The sequence below is a fragment of the Gymnoscopelus braueri genome, assembly GCF_963280865.1.
Source record: "Gymnoscopelus braueri genome assembly, chromosome: 11".
Taxonomy (NCBI): Eukaryota; Metazoa; Chordata; class Actinopteri; order Myctophiformes; family Myctophidae; genus Gymnoscopelus; species Gymnoscopelus braueri.
The window spans coordinates 30,751,536-30,773,163 of NC_137613.1; the positions used below are offsets into that span (position 1 = coordinate 30,751,536).

The 21,628-nt window shown below is 41.9% G+C and overlaps 1 protein-coding gene across 1 annotated transcript in view; it reads left to right on the forward strand.

Moving 5' to 3' along the window:
- Nucleotides 1-2,835: 2,835 nt before the first annotated feature.
- Nucleotides 2,836-21,628, forward strand: part of LOC308095219 (dolichyl-diphosphooligosaccharide--protein glycosyltransferase subunit STT3B) — a 143,996-nt gene continuing 125,203 nt past the window's right edge. The window contains exon 1 of the mRNA XM_080442192.1: nucleotides 2,836-3,368. Coding sequence (XP_080298318.1) covers nucleotides 3,076-3,368 — 293 coding nt within the window. The 5' untranslated portion in view covers nucleotides 2,836-3,075. The remainder of the gene's footprint in view (nucleotides 3,369-21,628) is intronic.

Genomic DNA, 21,628 nt, shown 5'->3' on the forward strand with positions numbered 1-21,628 from the left:
AAAAATATATATGCTATATATGAGAAATAAATATCATGTGACACTTGTATTTTCTTTTTACCACTTTCACCCTGGTGTTCCCTATTTTGGTCATTATTCATGAAACATTTTACAGCACACATCATAATGTCCTTCTTCTATAAAGCACACTAGATATAGGACATAAGTGGTTACCTAATCAGTTTAAAATGTTAGACTTCCTGACAGATAGAATTGAGCAGGTTTTGGTGAATGGACATTATGCCCAACACCAAGGCCTCAAATACAGGCTCAACCTGGAGTGTGTCCTAGCCCATCCTATCTGATATACAGATAGTTGCAGGATTTCTCAAGACTGCACTTATCTTGTGAAATTCCCTGATGACAGGCCCCTCTATTGTCTCTTCTCCAGGGCTCAGAGTCTGATCATGGTTGTGACCTACCTGACTTTGTCAAATGGTGTGTTAAAAGCTTGGTAATTCATTATTATGAATTGATTTCAGACAGAATATAAATAAACCAAAAGCCAGCATTATGGCAAGGCACAGTTTTTGACTCTCAACTCAAATGTGATGCAGTAAACAGTCGGCACTCAAGTGTGGACAACAAAGAATTCACTTAATGTAGAAGCTTAATGCTTTTTGTGTCCGTGAGACTATTATGTAAAAAAATAATAATCAAACATTCATGGAAATTGTTTTGACTTTATCATTTAATTGCTGGTTGATAGGATTGTAAAAGTCTGCTCTATAAGATAATTGGAGACTTGTGCAGGTGGCCCAGACAGAGAAAGGCATTATTAGCCAACCTGACCATGTTCTGTCCAATGAATTCACTTTCATGCCTTCTGGCCGGTGCTATAATGTGCCTCTTAGGAGAACAAACTGTAACAATAATAGTCCTTCATTCCTTCCGCTATCAGGCTATTAAATGCTGACAGTAGTCATTTAACTGTATACTATATGAAACATTGCTTTATTCTATTATGTTATGTATGCCCCCCCCCCCCATTTGTTTGCTGTGCTCATTGTTTCCTTGTGTTGACCTGGGTGTGTTGATTTGTTACTCTTGGTGTGTAACAGCCTTAACTGTGAGTCTTCTGTCTTTTTTTGTCACGTCTGTGGACTGGGTATGCTGCAAAATGAAATGCCCTTTAGCCTTTGGGATAAATAGTCATCAGAATCTGAAAAAGACTTGGAAACAGCTCTGCTCGCCTCGCCACTACATAGAGGAAACATTTATGGTGGAAATTCAATAATAGGACATTAAGATAATTACTTACACAAGAGGCTCCAATGCTTCATGGTGGAAAACTAAATTATGCCCTTCTTTAGAGATTGTGTTTCAAGGATCTTTCCCTCTCACTATGAGTTAAATACACAATTATATGAGTGGAACAGGGATAATGATCATTGTAACTCTGTTTCTTCCTGTGCGATCAAATTATGTTTATTGATCTCAGGTTTCTCACTAATTTCCCATTTCTGCCTTGTGGCTATATAAGTGGGTTATTTCAGGTGTACTATGCCTGCAATCAATCAACCTAAGCTTAATAGCCTACAGGTCTTATAATATATATATATATATATATATATATATATATATATATATATATATATATATATATATATATATATATATATATATATATATATATATATATATATATATATATATATATATAATAATAGTAAATCTATGATAGGTGTCACATTCCAATTAGTTTTTAAGGCTTAAAAGAAGTAAGAAGACAAAAAAATAAAACAGTCTAACTTTTACAGAATGATAAATGCTATGCTATTTTTCTTTGCTGGGGGAAGAAATCATGATGAGGCACATCAATCTTTATTACCAGCTATCTCCCAGTCCAGAACGTCCAAGGGCAACAGAAATATTGCACTCAGGAAGAACATTAATCTTCTTTCACCTGTCTATAGATTTTATTTCCTTGTCTGTGTGGAAATACATTTCTCCCTACACAACAGTAAGGACTCTTTAGATGTAGTTTCTCATGTTACTGTTTAGAAGTTGATTCATTTGTTGGTCCATTCTGCAAGCTAAAAAGGCACAACTGTTTTAAAAGGCAGATTTTACTGCGTGATGAACGTCAGAATGACTCATTTTCATAGAAAATCAACTGTCACTTTGCGGTGGAAGGCCATTGGTAAAACCCTTTGTCAATCAAGCCAATAGCGTTCCCTGATAGGCTATTATAATAGATTTGAATGCACAAGGCTCCGCAGTCTTTGGCCCCGCCCTCGTTGTACCTGTCGTTCTGTGACAGGCTGAAAACGCTTCCTTATCGATGAATTTACACATCCCATATCCCGGAGGGGTGGTTAATGCTGCGATAGGCTAGTTCCGTCGTTAGGGGAGACAACTTTGTCGTCAGGGGACTGAGACAACTTTCTTTGTGGACAGACCCCGGACAGACACCAGCTCCAGTGATGATGACGGTGGTTGTCTTTTCATGGAGTGTGTGAAGAAGAGTTATCTTATTATTAATAGCCAGCGAAATGGTTGAATCTAGATGATACAGTATTACAGCTCTTATTTTGCACAGACACAGTCATTATGTTAAAATGTATGGTATCGTATCGCATGATTTCCCCCGGCCCAAAAATAACAATTATTTCATTTCAAATTTCTAAATTTACCATAGCGATAACATGCACCTACCCCTGAAGTTTACGGTACACACACACAGAATAATATTATTTACTAATTTGGACAACGGTTGCCTGACAACCATCTATCAAATCACTGCGTGGCCGTCCGTCCAGTCTATGGCACCGCATCTCCCCGTAGCCCCGCCTCCTCCCACCCCTCTCTCTCTCCACCGGCGTTCGGTTCAGTTCAGTCCGGTAGCAGCGGAGCGGGCTTTTTTGCAGGGCTTGCAAACCGGAGCATGAGAGTGCGCATTCGGGGGATGTTATGGTTGTAATGCTAGTTTTCCAGTAAAACACAGGGAACGGGGGAAGAAAAAAAACAAACAAAACATAGAGTGAAGGTCACTGAAACCGGGGGAGATAAGGAGGGAGCGTGTGGCTGGAGGAGGAGAGGGTGAAAGAAACCCACCGCACACACCAAGCAGACATGGCGGAGCACCACGCACCCGGCGAGGGGAAGCACAAAGCGTCCTCCCCGGCGGTGCAGCAAGGGAGCAGCCGAGCAGCCGGCGTCCTCCAAGCTGCAGGAGGTGGAGGTGGAGGTGGAGGTGGAGGAGGCAGCAGCGGGAAAGTAGGCCTGTCAGGCGGACTAACGCAGCCGGCCGGGTGGCAGTCTTTGCTCTCGTTCACCATCCTCTTCCTGGCCTGGCTGGCAGGGTTCAGCTCCAGACTTTTCGCGGTGATCCGCTTCGAGAGCATCATCCACGAGTTTGACCCATGGTAAGGCTTTGATTGATTGATTGACGCACTGATTGATTACTTTATTAACAGTTTGCAAAAAAAAGCACAGAAAGTACAGTCTGCATGAAGGTCTGCTAAAAGGATTCAGGGTCCATGTGTATTGCATTCATCGAAAGGTATACAGCTTCTCGTGTGTGTGTGTTGTTATTGTGTTGTTACCCAGTGTTACCAGCAGCGGTGTAAAGTAACTAAGTACATTTACTCAAGTTGTCAACTGTACAATTTTCAGTATTTTTTACTTCTACTCCACTACATCTCAGAGGCAAATGTTATACTCTACTACAATTATTTGAACATTCTAGTTAGTAGTTACTTTGTATATTTTGATTATTGTTACAAAACATCATTGTGAGCTTTATGTAGAATTGTAGATCTGCTATTTTCAAAATATTTTTTAAATACATTTTATACATTTGAAAACTTGGGACATTCTGTATAATGAGTACTTCTACGTTTGGTACTTACTGTACCAAATTGGTTTGGTAATTACCATTTACTAACGTAAATTTTGATGCCAATACTTTTGTACTTTAACTCAAGTCAAATTTAAATTCCTGGCTTTTACTTGTATCTTGAGTATTTCTACATTGCAGTATTGATACTTTTACTTAAGTAAAACATTTGAGTACTTTTCCCACCACTGGTTACCCAGTCACATCATCAGCAGACTGCTGCTGATGTATTTACTGCTGCCAGCAGTAAATACCCGTTGGTGGTAGTTTATAGTCTTAATAACAAAGCAAATAAGATAAAATATCGATTTTTATAACTTTGTCCTAAAAGAAGTCTTGCAATAACACAAAGCATTATAAGTGCCTTATAAGTGCAGCACAACAGAGGCTAGAAACACTATGCTTCAACTTTAGTTGGAAATACTGTGTGTGTAATGAATATATGATTGCAGTTGGACAAGCATGCATTTTCCAAGTTGAATTGAGGGATTATCGGTGCAGCGAAGGGGGGGATAATTATAGTATGATCGATTATTCAGAAGATAAGATTTGGCAGAAATTTGCAATTCGGTCCAGATTTTCCTGTTACTTATTACATTTATGAGATGTGGTTGTTCCGTCTATTGCAGTGGTTTGCAACTTTGAGCCACGGACCACCATTTGATGAGATTTAGCCTCTCAGACCCCAAGACTTAGAATATTTTGTTATCGTTGGGTACGATTTTGTCCACAATTCCATGCTGTATTGATGTGGTGTCATACGAGAGACAAACGTTGATCAAAATAACAATTCTTTAATTAAATAATGCAGATGTTTAATAATAATTGAACTCTTGAGAGTGTAAAATGAAACCAAATGGACCCTTACGGGTCCATTTGATTTCATTTTACACTCTCAAGAGTTAAAGATCTATAAGGGTCCATTTGGTTACCAACTCTCCATCATTTAGCTGGGGACCACCTGGAACCCCCTCAAGGACCACTGGTGGCCCCCGGTCCACTGGTTGAGAACCACTGGTCTATTAAATCAGATGATATACGACTGTGCCATTCCCTCTGACATAGCATCTAATAACTGTGGCAGTGTCATAATATGACACCACGTATAGGGATTAAAAACCCGGAAGGCAAGGCAGTTGATCTGTCTTCTTCCCCTTTTCATAACCACACACACTGGAATTATTCTTTCATAACGGTGTCACATAGTTTGTCCAGAAGTTGCAGTGCATCCATCATTCACCCTGTGATTGTGATGATAGTCAGACTGTTTCATTCAAACGGTTTGAATTTGAAATGATTTCATTTTTTGGTTGGGTGTCCAAGAACAGGCGTTTCCTGTATTTGGTTTCCTTATCTGACAGACAGTTTGTCACAGCAGCTTGTTTTGAACTACGGTACATTGCATTTTTATACTTGAGAGCCAAAGAGCTGGGATTGGGGTTGAAACGGGCCACCTGATCCACATGTTTTAAAAATGTTTAATTAATGCTGATTTCTGACTGGTTCATACACTAAGAAATGTTGTAGACTTTGTTGGAGGGCAAGTGTTGCAAATTCCTTCTAACCTCTAGTTATTTCCCCCTGCTATCAAATCTGATTATGCTGGGGTTCTTGTAGGCCAGCTCTTAATCTGAAAGATTTATGGTCATTCACTTCTGCCCTGGATTATAAGGCCGCTTTTTTTTTTTTTTTTTTACCATGGCAGTGTGTGGTCATTCTAGCAGTTACATGGTGCTATGACAGCATTTGCAATAAATTACAAGTGCATTTCTCTCTCTCTCTCTTTTCTTTACTTTTACTTGGAAACACATGGCTAACATCATTATCTTTGTCCATTTCGATGCATTTGATTTATTAATAACATTTATTCAATTATTTAAGGTACACCTTGATCAGCTCCCTTTGTTTTTCAACATGCTTTTCCAGATGAAACCCTTGTCCCTATTCTGGGGGCGGACATTAGGCAAAAATAGCAAATCGTTGTGAGCTTGTAGATATAGATATTTTCGGCAAAGACATTTGGTGTAGAAGGGGGAAAAAAGGAGCAGACCCATGAGCCCTGGGGGATCCCAGTCAACAAAGTATATAGGTCAGTCATGTCCAAAGTATCGTGGCACAAAGGCAGATTTTATATGGCCTGTGGCTTCCTTCTTAAAATGTATTGTTTATGGCCTGGCTGCCAGTGAAGCCTTAAGTTTCTGAATATTTTGAACATAACCTGGGCAGCAGGCCATTTCTATGCAGAATTTGTAAGGCTTCCTAACTGCTTGTTCCTTGTGTTGTCTCAAGATGTGAAAGAAAGGCTATTTTTATTATTTCGTTTACATTTTTGTATAGAGTCCTGGTTACATTTGGCTGCACTGCCGTTTGAACAAAATCGGACTGTAACTATAATAGCAATGCAGTGCATGCGTTTGAAAAAAGCCTGAATTGTTTTTGTTTTGTTCACAGCACAGATGAGTTGCCACTGCCATCAAAAGATATAGACCAATTATTTGTTTACCAACATTGAGACTGGATGCACAGGTGATTGTTTCATGCAATCAATTCTCAACCTGTTGTTTCGAGGTGCGCTGGTTTCAGCGCACCCCAACCCCCTGTTGTGTGTTGGCTAGTGAGGCGCATCCTAGCGAGACCTGACAGAATGGGTTTCATTTGCAACCAGTATGACGCTTGTAACCAGTGTGACGTCGTCTGTTAAGGGGTGTATTACACTGTAGTTAATGCAATTGTTGTAACATATGTGACTTTATGGTCCAAAGCTACAGTATGATGTGGGGAGATGCAGTCATATTTTCAAATTTGGCCTCCTTTGATTTTTTTAGTTACATTGTTAAATAAAATGGTGGTTAAGACACATACCACATACAATTTTTCAAGGAAACCTTTAATTAGGTACGTGACACCGTTGGCGGTCATCCTCCGACAAAATAGTTGACGTCACTTGTCGTGCGATGCGTCGTTCGACACATGACGCTCCAAGCATAACTTTGCCTTAATGGGGATCCACACATGTTTATAAACATGATGAACATGTATGCATCATACAGCAGTGAGGGCTGTTGACGTCTTAACAGAAAATCCAAGGTTTTCCTTTCTTTGAAACATCCCAGCCTCTACTGAGTGACCTTTTCTGGAAGTAAAAAAAAAAAAGGTCAATGTAACATCACAAAGACACGTAGTGTTGTCCTCTGCCAACCTGCAGACTCCTCATAGTTTGACATGTTTATACACTCCTCAAAAGTAGCCACTTACACAAATTTGCTCCACATATTTAACCACTTTAAACCTTGCGTTCCTATTTTGGACATGTCATTATCTATAGGTCGTCGTATTCTTTTTTTAATGAAATAAAGCGACATGTGAACTTGTAGATCTGCTATATTTGAACTTTGGAATAGGGCTTAAGTGGTTTATCCCATTTTGGGCGGGAACCCCTATTTGTAACTATACCTTTCAGGACGGGAACCCCTTTTGGGGTTCTTGTTGCTATGTACAGTATATAGCAGCGTACATTTGTTGTAATTTTTTAATAAATATTTAAAGTTTTAGGTCAGGATTTAGGAGGCGTTTTTAGAATCGGTCTCAAGTCTAAATGGGTTATTTTGTCAGATCTGCCATTATGTCATCACTTATTACAGCTGAATATTTGTTTGCCATCCAAGTGAAGGATTGGCGAGTTTGTTTTTGACAGCTAGGAAAGAGCACATTGGTTTATGCTAATGCTGAATGATGGCGGACGCCAGCACCAGACGCGATGCTGCTATCCCCATCGTCTGGATGTTCAGACACTGCTGTTCTGTGTCTTCTACTCTGCTGCGCTGAGCTTCAAATGATCTGCACTTACCAGAAAAAGTTGAACGCCAGGCAATTTGGAAAAGGCAAAATTGGATTCGTAGTCATAGACATCAAAATGTCTGGCTCGTTCTGAAACGCAAACATTTTTTCAGAGGCTGTCCTGAATTGCAGTCAAGTGCCTGACACAGTTTGCTGGTTATCAGGCGCTGCTAATTAGCTCTCTCTCAATATTTTGTTATTATTTTAAGCCCAGGCGACAGCAGATAAAAAAACGCATATTTTTGCTGTCTCTTCCATTTAAAAGCGAATTAGTTGTCTGTGCATTGTGCAACACTATTTCCTGACTTAGAAATGATTCCGTAATCGCCTTCTGCTTATCATTCAGGCAGAACTTCGTTCTCAACTCCATGACTCAGTCAATAATCTCTGCTAAGCATACCAGACTTGTGTAACTCTACAGAGTCTTTACCTTGTGGAGGTGTTGAACGCCTCTCAGCATCTCTGGCACAAATATATCCCTTTTGTTCAATATTTGCTAGGTTGCTTTTGCTGCTGCATGAAGGAGATGTCCAATATTGCTCCAAGGGTGAATTTTATCCCACTTCTCTGGTAACATCTGCCCAACTGTATTGACTTGACTTTGAGAAAAGAAAATTGATGATTTTAACCAGACTAGGAGCCCTGTAGAGATGCATAAAGGTGTGTGTGTGTGTGTGTGAGAGAGAGAAACTTGTTTGGGGAGTGCTACTTGGAATCAGTCAAGTTATCACCACCTCGATTCAGAAAATCGAGGTGGTTTTGCCTGAGGAGAGGAGACGAGTACTGGAGCAGAAGCCTCTGTCAACCAAATAATGAGACAGATTTTTAGATCTGTCCCTCTCTCTCTCTCTTGCTTTCTCTCTGCAGGAAACATGAGTTATGTTCCATCCATTAGTTCTTTGCAGTAGATTCCATTTTCCTATATGCTAGTTGTAACTCAATGAACTAGATCCTTATTTTCGGTTTATGTTTCAACAAGAGAAAATCATTTACCAAAATAATCAAGTAAAGATAATATAAAAGATGTGTTTGCAGTTGGAACTACAGTTCTTGGAACTACAGTTACGCACAGAGCCTATCAAGATAATTTTGAGAAGACAGGACACAAAGAGACACGTTTGGTCCACAAATATTGTGCTAATTCAGTTTTGCCTCAGTCATATTGGCCAATCAACACTGTAGTCTGTGCGCTGTTGGGTTTTAGTGGCCAAATTGTGATGGAACAGCAAAGCTAGATGGATTCTTTGCCAGGCATTGGCAACCACAATGAGGTAAATTAACCCTTTTCTGGATTGCCAGTAGAACCAGAAAGTCAACGTGTTCACCAGCTGGAAAACATGAGCTTACAAGTAGAGCTGACACATCATCATCAGCATCAACATCTAAGTTATTTTCATGAAAATATGTCAGGCTAATATAGACTTAAAACAGCATTTTATTATTTGCATATAATAAGTGCTGTAAATGGTTTGACATGTATTTATTCTTAAAAGATTAAGATTTTTCAAAATCCAAGCAGATGATCTGTTCATCTTATCCTAATATTTTGGCAGGAGAGAGAGCGAGAGAGAGCGAGAGGGGGGAATTGACATGCAGCCCCAGGTCGATTTCAAACCCTGACCAGCTGCGGGAATGACTTTTTTTTTTTAATGGAATATGCTCTTAGCAGGCGAGCCACTGGGGTGCCCCCACATTTTGACAGTTTTTAAAACATTCTTCAACAGCCGTGCTGTCTCTTATCACTTAATGGAAAATGTGGAACGGGTAACAGTGTGGAGTTTATCCCCTTGCCAAGATTTCTCAATGACTTCAGGCCCACATGTGTTCTTTATCATTTACTGTAAGAATGAATGAAACCTCCTTCCCTGCGTGATATTGCCTTTCCCTCCCTCCTAAAACATCACATCTGAATCAAAGTGGATTGTGCCAAACCCAGGGTCTGCTGCTAGCACAGCACAACATCAGCTACTGCAGCATTGTAGAGGAACAGAAGTTGGTGATTGATCTGTGTACCACCAGACACTTAGCTGGAGAGGTGACCCCCCCACCCACCCCCACCCACCACACTGCAACTCTCTGTCTGTCTGACCCGCTAACAGCTTATGAAATATTTAAGAGTAGAGACGGTGTCCAATTACCTTCTGCAGAAGGTCTTATCCCAGGGCTTGATGCACTGATTTCTCTCTCTCTCACACACACACACACACACACACACACACACACACACACACACACACACACACACACACACACACACACACACACACACACACACACACACACACACACACACACACACACACACACACACACACACACACACACACACACACACGTGGAAAATCTATGCAAGTGTTTAATTATAAACTAACCTCATGCCACCCTGCCCGATCCCAATATACCTCTACACCCCCCACCCGAAATGAATGCCAAACCAAAATTCTTTGAGACCGGATACTCACTCTCTTAAATTCCTATCAGTCTATCTCAATGTCAGCTCATTATGCTCTGTGTCTCTTGCACCCCAAACTAATTACTTGTGTATTATGAACCTCATCCCTGGCAATGAAAGTGCTGCTTCTGAGTTTAACCTCCGGTCCAATAAATGGATGGGAGTATTTCACACAAAATGGATGATATGTCATCCAGCAACGCTGTGATTTTTACAGCACATTGATGTTCGCATTGCAGCGAGGGTGAGCTCTATGATGTAGCCATAGCTAATCTCTTGGTTGCGAACTGGCTGACTCTTTCAGTAGAAACAAAGCCCGCAGCTCGCTGGGAATTTTCAAGTGTAGCGTCCGTGCCAGAAGTAATGATTGCATTTTGTCTGCCGTTCCAATCGTCTCCACTTCAACCTCACAGCACAGCCGAGGCTTCAGATTCAGAATGTTCTCACTCAGAGAGCTCAGGGCATTCATGTCCCTCCCTGTGGAACATAGGAGTGTGTGATGACGCTCCTCACTCTCCCCGGTGACAAGCTTTTATCCTCCACTTCTCCTGAATCTGGGGACTTTATGCTAAGCCCCGCACGATTTTCAGCTTTTTTCCCTCACGGGGTCTCTCACGACGGACCAACTCCAGGCCTGCTGGGGGAGGCAATGGCGTCCGAACCGTGCAGCGTGCGTGCATGACAGATCTGTCCCCAAGGGCACCTGCAGCCCACGTAGGGAGCTGATGTGCTCCTGGCACGGAGGAGCGTGTTGCCCAGGGGAAGTCACAGTAGAGCGCCATAGAACACACGCTTCTTTTTATCCCTGGTTTGTTTTGCTTATTGGGTTTTTGGTGGTGTTTACTGCAGAGAGACGTCTTGGCCTGATAGCGTAATATAGATGCGCGCAGTTCTTATCCATGTGCCTCATCTCGTCCCATAATGAAAGTTGAAAGACATTTCTTTTATTCTAATTGATCAATTCAAGCAATCTGTACTGGCAAATTAAAAGTAATTGCAGACACTTTTCATGGAGCTGTATTTTGACCACCTTCACATTTTCATTAATATCCTCATTTCAGCTTGAATCGTGTCTGTGAGTCACGCGGTAGTGCCGGTTGTTGGCTGGTTTGATGAATGCTTTTAGAAGGACAACAATGGGATGATTGATTCCCACTACAGTAGGTGGGAGGGGGCCGAGACAGTTGATTCATTCAAGTCAAATCGAGAATTGCTAATAACCTGATGTTTTTTTTTCTCTCGAAATCCCCAGATTAATTGCCTGTCAGACAATTTGATTGTGAAAGCACTAGTGCGTTTGGCCCTTAACCCCTTCAATCCGGGAACGCATCTGTGTCATTTTAGATTTTAGTCATATTTTATACTTCTTCAAAAATAGCAGATATACAAGCTCATAGCGTACTACGAGCTTGTAGATCTGCTATTTTTTTTTAAGATCTTTGGTGCAAATCTTTGGTGCAAATCTTTGAATACATATTTCTTTTAAACATTGTAAAACTCAAATCTTCTTTGCTTCTGGGGGTTCCTGGAACAACATATTTTGATGGGTAAAACCATTTACCATCTCCAGGGACCCCTCAGAAGCAAAGATTTGAGTTAAAAATGTCGCTTCAAAAAGATACATGCATTCAAAGATTTGCACCAAAATGTTCAAGACTTTTCAAAAATAGCAGATCTACAAGCTCATGCCGCGCTATGAGCTTGTATATCTGCTATTTATGAATAGCCAAAGTATAAAACAATAATAACACAATAATAACACCGATGCGTTCCCGTATTGAACGGGTTAATGAGAGGTGTTTCCTGTCAGCAGCCCAGAGGCCACGTACGTCACAGATAGCCTGATGGAGGATGATAGCGCAGAGAAGGAGACCAATTTGTTTGTGTGATTGATCGCCGCTGTTACACCTTCAGAGGCATTGAGTATTTGTGAGTTAAGCGGAGCAATATAAGCATTGTATACGTTAAGATGCTTGGGGTCCTGTTAAGTGTCAGTTTTATTCTTTGTTGCACGTGTGCGTGTACACGTAATGTAAATGGACTGCCGTTTACAGTATATTTTATTTTTTAGTTCCAGTTCCTGACCATTCAGAGTGCTTTACAATGTACTTCACGTTCCCATTCACACACCACGGCACAGATAGGCCGTTATGCATGCTAATGTAGTAAACATTCACACACCGGTGGCAGACGCAACCGTGCAAGGCCCCAACATGCTCATCGAGTTGGGGTAGTTAGTGGTTAAGTGTCTCTTGATCAAGGACTGGGAAACCTTAGGGCTCCCAGGCGCCCGCTGTACAGTGTTGCCAGATTCTGTGAGAGAAACAAGCAACCAGGTCTAGGAAAACCAGCCCAAAAGAAGCGACTATGGGCCACATGAGCACTTTAACATATACATCAGCTATTTGAAAATAGCAGATCTACAAGCTCACAACGCGTCGCGAGCTTGTAGATCGACTATTTTCAAATATTATTATAAGCAGATCTGGCAACCCCTGCCGCTGTACCTCCTGAGCCACTGTTGCCTGTATAATGTACTGTATATGCCCCCTCACTATAGACAAGGTGGTTCTCAAACATTTTCATGTCAAGGACCCCCAAAATTATATGTATTAGGCCGCGGACCCCCATCTCCAAATATCTTTGTTCCAGGGACCCCCTGAAGCAAAGATTTGAGTTACAAATGTTGGCTTTAAAAATATATATATATATATATTCACAGATTTTTCTAAAATAGCAGATCTACAAGCTCATAGCACGGCACTCTGTGCCGCGCTATGCGCTTGTACATCTGCTATTTTTGAATAGCCAAAGTATGCAATAATTGTTAAAGTGGTTCAAATGATTGTGACGCTACACTAACCTATTTAGCTGGGGACCCCCCCGGTACCCCGCCAAGGACCCCTGGGCTGGGGGGGTCCCCAGACCACACTTTGAGAACCAATGCTATAGACCACAAAAATCCTCAATTTCGTTGTCAGACTCAGTATTGATCATTTTCGTCGTCACAGCAGCCATAGATTTCCGTTTGCTCGGTGAAAGTTGAGCACGACTCCTGTGCCTGGTAAAACCTGTAAAGCAAGCTTTGAATTAGTACCCACCACGACCTGTTCTTCTACCTCCTGCAACTTTGTCTTCCAGTCAGGGGGAAAGAAGCATGTCTCTCCACACAGCTGGAAACTGTCGTCTAATAAGATTTTAAGAGCTGCGCTGCTTGCTCTCTGACAGATTTAAAACCCCCCAGTGCTCTTTATTGCAACCCTGTACCGTGGATTCTTGTACTTTAACTCGACTAAGAGCAGAAGCCTCAGTGCATTTTTCGAAGCAATTGATCTTGTTCGTCGTTCTGCGCTCTTACCTTCATATTGAGGAGGAGATTGGCTTTGTGCAAACTAAGACACACCAGGAGTGCAGAATGGAGTGTGTGTGTGTCTGATGGCTGCTGTAGTGGAGATGTTTGCTTTGTTTCAGCCCACTAGAGATTACGATTTAAGAATATTTTTATATAATATATATATATATATATATATATATATATATATATATATATATATATATATATATATATATAATATAATATATTTATAATATTATCTCAGATAGGATAATGCAGAGACACTCACAAGGAGGAGCGTACTGTACTGTATGGTCTTCGTTTGCACTAACTGGCTGAGCCACCATGCACCCCCAGCCCACTTGGCAATTGATGTGATTGTTGTTCCATGACAGCCAACACAGCACACAGAGCTCAGAAGGAATAGGGTGTCCTCGTCTTAGAAAGGAATCGCGCTGCTGTAATAGACAGCACTTTTGTGCTGTTATTTACTCATTTGTCAATGCCTCTGTATAAAAATATGTGTGAACGATTCTATAGAACCCTAAAGTTGTTTGTTTTCCATGTAAACAAATAACGGATTTGTTTACATTCAAAAGTTCACTCGTACAAATCAGCTTGTTGTTGGATTTAGCCCCCACTGAAATTGTTTTTTTATATTTAGAAGGCTACTAGTTTGCATTACTTGGCTGCAATGTTTGTCAGGATTTCATTGCAGCAGCTTCAGCTTGTACAAGAAGCTCCTGCCCCTCCATTTGATTTATTCCGAATTCTGGATGGGGATCTCTGTTTTTATTAGGCAAAGGGGGACCTTTGCCAAATCCTGTCGCTCCAGTGTGTGTGTTGGGGGGGGGGGGGGGCTGCTATACCCTACATACAATAATGTGTTTCAACAGGTTTCCCATGGGCTTGTGCGTGGGAGGACAGACACGTGTGGCACTCTGGGGGGTCTTATTATGTCCTCGCAGTGGAGGGATTGGGTCTGTGCTGAATGATGGCGGCGAGATCCTTTCTCCTTTCCGTTCATCTATACAGTTTATTGTTTCCCTAGAATGTCTGGTGGTATGAGTTGAGTCTGATTTGGAAGAATAGTTAACAAAAAAAAACCTGCTTTTCGATTCACATGCATGAGCAAGATTAAGTCAGTTATTGGTTCTAAATGTCGGTTTAGATATATTCTCTGTTAATTGGCCAGCCCTACTACAGGTGTGCTACAAGTTATTGCGGGATCAATCTTTTGACCGCCCAATTCCCGCCCGCATCAATTTATAAAACGCCTGCTGGGCCTGCGGGATCCCAATCCCAGTGCAGGGCTCTAACCTGAATCCCAATCCCAGTGCAGGGCTCTAATCTGAATCCCAATCCAACCGACGAAGCTTCAGAGAGCCAAAGCATTCAGCTCAGCCCTAGATTTTAACCAGAGTCCTATATTGTCCTACTATATACCTTTCTTTTCATATTCCTGTCAGCTTTGCCTTTGATCGATGCCCCCCCCCCCCCCTGGACGCAGTGGTCTGCCCCCAGGCGGGGTGGGGTGAGGGAGACACAGAGGCAACCGTTAGGTAGGGGGCCGGCTGACAGCCAGCGGACAGCAGGAGGGGGTCACAGGATGGAGCAGAGAAGGAGCGTCTGCTTATCGCACACTGTTCGCACAACCCTTTCCCTCTTACTGACAGGACTCAGCATGCGGCTCTGCAGGGGAGCAGCCCACCTGCATGGAGAGAAAAGGTAGAAGACAGGAGAGGTGGAAGAACGCAGTGTGTAGAGAGAGAAAGAGAGAGAGAGAGAGAGAATTGTTGGAGGGTAAAGTCTCAGGAAGATGTGAACAAAGAGGAAAAGAGAAATGTAATGTTCTGAAAATACATTACCACCAGTGAGTTGTTGTGTGCGTGCCTGTGCGTGTTTATGTTTTATTTATATTTTAGAAAAGCGATAGGTTATTATCTTTTCAGGTCCCGGCCTCCAGTGAAATTAAATTTGTCGAAATGGTGGATAGACGCCTTTAAGCGGAGCCCATTTAATAAGATCAAGTACTTAAATAATCTCTACAGAATAGTTCAAATACCTCACGCTCCACTTCTCCTTGAGTCATTTCTCCTTCCTCTTGCTCTAATCCCACCAAAGCTCCCCAGGAACACTCTACAAATTCACGCTAAGCACGAGCAGCAAACATCAAGACTCAGGAGATAAAAGCTGATCTGCTTGAAGCTATAATAAACAAGAGATTGTTATTGGGAAGGCTGGCCAGTCGTAACCCTGCCAGTCGAGTGGCTTCATAAATGATTGAGATTTCTCCTCGGTGAGTTGACTATCTGTCATGTTTTGGTCTCTCTTGTACCGTCACTGGCTGAATCTAAGGCTTTTTCATTGGCCTTTTGGCTTGTTGTTCCATGGCAAAAAACTGACAGGCCAGCTGTCGGTTTGGCATCTGTGGCCGTGGTCCCCCTGTGGAGAGGAGGAGAGGATGTTTCACAGAGGAAGGAGGAGGTACTGGGATATGATGGGGCCCCTGAAGACGGCGGACTCGCATCTTGTGCCTCTGTCGCGGCCTGCTGCTGTGCAGAAACCACAGTATCTTCCTTTGGCAGGACTTTCACTCAGCATTGCCCATTGCAAGCTTTGCCAATCGGCATCTGTTCCCTCTGCCCCAGCCCCCCCCCCATCTCCAACCCCCCCTCATCCTGCTGCAGATGCTTCTATTGTTCCGCCATTGTGCTCGTTTTCACTTATATCGCTTGGTTTGAACTGGGATGACTTCATCGTTGCAGCCCGTGCCTGCTGGCCGGATGGGCCTGGCATGCATGGCGTCGCAGAACAAGCGTTCTTTGAGGTCACCGTTTGTTTTCAAGGCTGCTGGGGAGCCAATGACAGAAAAAGGCAATTGCACGGCCCACCCTGGGCCGCCGCGCTGTGCGTCGTAAAAGTAATAGAAATGATGGATGGTGTGGAATGGAGCGGTGTCCAGTCTGTATAAGAATGACAGGTGGAATGGACTGTCATCCCGCGACAGCAGGGAGAGGATGGGGCTGTCGGACGGACGCCTGTCATATCATCTCCCTTATCGGCTACTGCTGTTGGCAGGTAGTCTGGGCCAGACTTAGGACGGCTAGAGGGGGAACGGGGCAAAACCACAGGTTTCCAGATTGGTCTGCGTGAGACTGTGATGAGCCTCAAGTTAAGAGAGGAGAGTTGGCCCCATGGGGAGAGCCCAAAGTAACGTTCTTAGAGAGTGCTGCAGAGCATAATGCATATAAATCAGTCCTGAATTAAAAACCAGTGCCGCCTCGGGGTCAGAGCCTCAGGGTCCTATGGGTTACTCCTCTCACAATTTGTCTCTGTCCCTAAGACAACCTCTGTCCATATCTGTCTCTGACAACATATCCATAATGAAGAATTAATTACCAATCAGTGCAGCTTATTGGGAGACATAATTTGTATTTGTTATTTGTTTATAGAGGAGCTAGTTTTGTGTGTAAAACATATTGCATTCATATATCTTCATTTAAAAGCAATATCATGCTTTATTGAAAATATGTTTTCCATGTCAAAACTTTTAATCCGGTTGGACAAAAGCACTTTTTGGGTTCAATTTGCAGATGTTTTTTTTTGTTTTCTGCACCGCAAAGGTTGAAAAGTCTTTTAATGAGGGGAGAGACAAAAGGAGATTGAAATTAATCACAGCCAATAAATTAATGAAGAGAGTTGAGACGTGCCCTTCCAAAATCCATTACAGCCCATTTAATTTCCAATTTGAATGTATTGTTTGATTTTAATACCCGCAAGGATATAGGCCTTATATTAAAAACGTTCAGGCAGTTTAATTTAGGCTGTGATGGGTTCATTCTGACTACTGTACGGAATATATCCAAATTGATTCTCTTCAGCCTATACTGAAATGGACAAATTATAAGAAATGAAAAATGCATCCACATTATAGGCTGTTTTTTTTTTTTTGTTCTGTTCTTGATGCTAGGAACTTGGCCATTTTTGTTTATAATTATGGTTTGGAGAGGGAAAGTTTCACTGTGTAGATTGTGGAAAAACTATATGCCTGTCATTGTTTTGAACAGTGCAACATTGGATTTACTAAATTATAAATCATCCCAGACCACACAATTATTTCACAGATAACCTTAATTGCTTTAATTCAAACCCAAGGTTTAGTGTTACATTATTTAAACATCTGGCCTCCACTATAGACTATTTTCGAAGATAATAACGTGCCCACGATAAGGGACGGCAGGTTGGCATACCCAAAATGTTGAAAATGTTGTCAGTGTTGCAGTATTTCTGTATGAAGCAATGGGAGTAGATGAGTGAAAGAAATTCAGTTTAGGTATTAGTTCTACTCCCAAGTCATTTGATGAGTGATTATCATAGAGATTATTAAAGGGAAACTTCGGCCATTTTTAACCGGAATCCTCTCATTGTGTTAGAAATCAGACACTTAACATTCCCAGTGTGTTCTGTCTTGAGGGCTCGCGCTAAAAGACTCAAATTAATGTTCCAATGTGAAAATTAACTTTTTAATAAAAAAAATATGATAAAATGAAATGCCTTGGGGGCCCCTGCAACCTTGCACAGCAGCTGGCCTATTTAGATGACGGAGTTATCCGTTTGCAGACTGCAAGCTACACTTCAAGTTTTGCCCCTCCCTTGCTCCGCAGACGGACGGACAACCCAGATTGGGTAGAACCGCTGCACTGAATGCACACAACGATCACACAACAGCACTTTAATTGATTCAAAATGATAATGATAAGGTCCGGGGCGATCCATTTCGTAATGATAGACAGTGTACAACCAGACTCGACTAGAAAGAAAGCAATCTAAAAACTCCACTTGGAATTGTCCCCCGGGTTAAAACTTCATTATTGTCACATTTCTTGTGTGCCTTAATTTTATTTAAACAAAAACATTACAAAGGTGTAGACTGTACTGAGTCTGACTGAATAGATTGGTTTGAGTGTAATTTCCCGTTTCATGTCGAGGTAAATAATAAGATTGTTCCATCACAGCTCGACGTCGCTCGGAGCCATGCGCTGTCCGTTCTCCTTTAAAACGTCAGTTTATTGCCTGGGCTTTTATTTAAACCATTATTTTACCTAACCTTATTGAGGCGACAGAATAACATGTAAAGTTAACTATGAATCTCTCATTTGATCTGGCAAGAGAGCATGTTTCTTAGAGAAAGATGTCTGCGACCTTTCTTTATGGCGTACAATATTTATATAAGAAATAGATAGGATGGGTTCAACATGTACTAGATTTGAATGAATGGTTTGAACTTATGTGTTTGTTTTTACAATTATTATTTGAAAGTGAATTTTGGCCAATTTTGACAGTCCTACTGCCTAAAACATGTTGATTTTATGTCAACTAGTGGAGATGTTCTAGTGTTTCACTCACTAGCTCTGTAAAATCTCCACTATCCTAAGCCTACATAAGGCGAAATTTGGGTCACCAGTTACTTTTCACCTGACAGCAGGGGGATTCACAGGGAGAGAGTAGGGCAGATGGAGGTTCACGCTCTCTTCTCCAGTTCACCCTCCTGCTGAGGAGGTGCTCCGACCAACCTGTACGATTCCACACACAATCCCCCTGTCGGGCTTCTCACCTGTCAACACTGTCTGCCAATTGTGTTTGTTGGAGCGCCCGGCCAAGCCAGAGGCACTGCTGCCGGAGAAAATTGCCAAAGTGTCAGTGATTGACAGCCAGTGCAGCCATTCAAAATGTTTCAGCTGAAATCGCTGTGGAGAGGAAATTAGAAAAGATGGAGCTGAAAAGGCCCCAGACCTCCAAGTTGTTAACTTGTTGTCTTCATCTTGAGATCTGGCCCCACAGGACTTTGGTTTAATTTGAAACGGCTTTCGAAGGGCCTTCAGCTGACAAATAATGGAATAATCGGAAAAGTTTATTTTCTGTATAAAACTCCTGCTGGATGAATACCCACCCATAAAAGCAGGTGTTTGTACCTAGATAGTAAGTAACTACAGTAGATAGTATATTTCTGTAAGCCAGTTTTGCCATATGACATTGATGACTTGATGTCAACCAGGAAGTAGCCTAGCGAGCCAGTCTCTTTTCTCTCTCTCGCTTGGCTTCATTTCAACCAGCAGGCAACCAACAGAACTCTGACCCAAATCAAACCTCATACAAAAACCTGCTGTCTTTTGTTTTGCTCAGTCTGAGACTCTTTAGATTGCATTACTTTTACTATGCGATCATACTGTCCAGCTGAAGCTGTGATTGTAATGGAGAAAATGTCTGACAACAGCCTCCTCACACACTACATGGCTCTTTTTTGATATGTTTATTTGCAAGGTTCAATGCAGATGAAGCCATCTGTAAACTGCAGAAACTACCCTGAGGGGAATGTGATACAGAATAACCTACACAGGATCCAACATAGGAACAGAATGTGTTATTATTGTGCATATAAATGGATGCTTTACTGCCGTGACCTTGGATGGATGTTCTCTGTTAATTGGATCTTAATGAATAAAGAATGCATCTTAATGAATAAAGAATGCACCAAAAGTGGTTATAATTTCCAATTCTCTCACAACCTCTACTCACTAGTGTTCTCCGCACTGACTGCACAATATGAACATGTTATTTCCAGATAACATATTTCCTAGTTTGACTGCGGCATGCTTGACATGCTTTACTCCTGCCCTAGACTCAACTCTTATTTAATTGACTGTTAAAAAAATAACTGTGACTGTTGGTGCTTTGAACACTGGCCTACTTAACTCTTACGTTACAAGTCGCACTTGATGACCTCTTGTGATATAGCTTTCACAGAGATTGCATATAAATGTTTGAAGAGAAGTAAATTACCTTTCCTTTCCATCGGGGTAGCATTTCTTCCACCTTAACTTACTCTGTTTTGTTAAGTATGGGTAGCCAGAAATACAAAAGGATAAGCGGGGACTTAGAGATCCAAGATTGAGGAACATGTTTAATTGCCTTAAAAGATAATTAACTCTGCTTATAATTTCTAAAAGCGACATTTGTATTGACAACCCTACTTTTCACATAGCCGTGTCAGAGGGGTATAGAAGTTAGTTCCTAATTACATTAGCCACATCACATTTGCGCCTGTTATCAAAGAAGACATCGAGTCTAATGGCCTCACTGTCAAATCTTGAACTATTGATATTAAGTGTGTGCAGTTTGAGAACAAAGGCGTACAAATCGGTGTGGTGTTCTATGCCTCATTTGTCCAAATGGAAAAAGCAACCGAATATTGAATACTTTTATTATTTTCAAACCGCAGAGGTTTTCAACCCCTAGTAGTCTTTGTGGTGGTGTGCACAAACTAACGCCTGCATCACCCGGACCTCCTTCTTTATGAATACTTAAACAGTTATAATAAATGCTTCACAAGAACTATGGTTGTGTAACTAACTAAGAGATTCAGCAAAATCTTATATTTAATGCATCGATGTACGACTATGCCCCAACTTTCACACTCTTATGCTTCACTTTCACTTCACCATGCACTTCAGGCTTTCATGTTCAGATGTGGATCTGTTTCCTGACGTCATGCACATAGTGGCTTTAGCTGTGATTGGTCTACTTTTGAGGGCACATGCACGCATGCACACAAAATACAAGCTTTCAGACAGACAAACAAACCCTGTGCTAGACGTCTTGGTCTACACGGGGACGGATTAACCCCCATTCGGGCCCCTGGGCCGGTCATCTTTTAGGGGGGTCCCGCCTAGCCCTGTGCGCTACCCATAGCGGGCACACAGCACGCGAACACTCTGGTTTCAAGGCATTTGTGGATCAATAAAGCACCTGTAGCCATTTTATCATACAGGATTTACAGTCTGTAACCTAAAGTACAGTATGTGCATGTAATTTGCATGTAATAATAATAACCACTGCTGTAAATACAGAGGAAAAGCCCACATATTTCATTGAAGAACGTATATACATTTCATTCTAGTAAATTGTTCGATGGCCTTGCAGCCCAGTTCCCCCCCAAGGGCCCCTGAGAGTCAAGGGCCCAAATGGCCAATCTGTCCTTGGGTCTGCGGCCTGATAGAAATGTGTTTCCCCCCCCACACATTTCCCACGCAAGAACATTCCTTGCCCCAAACCATCCTTCCTGTGTATTGTGTAGACATTAAGGTGGTTTCTATAAGGTGGC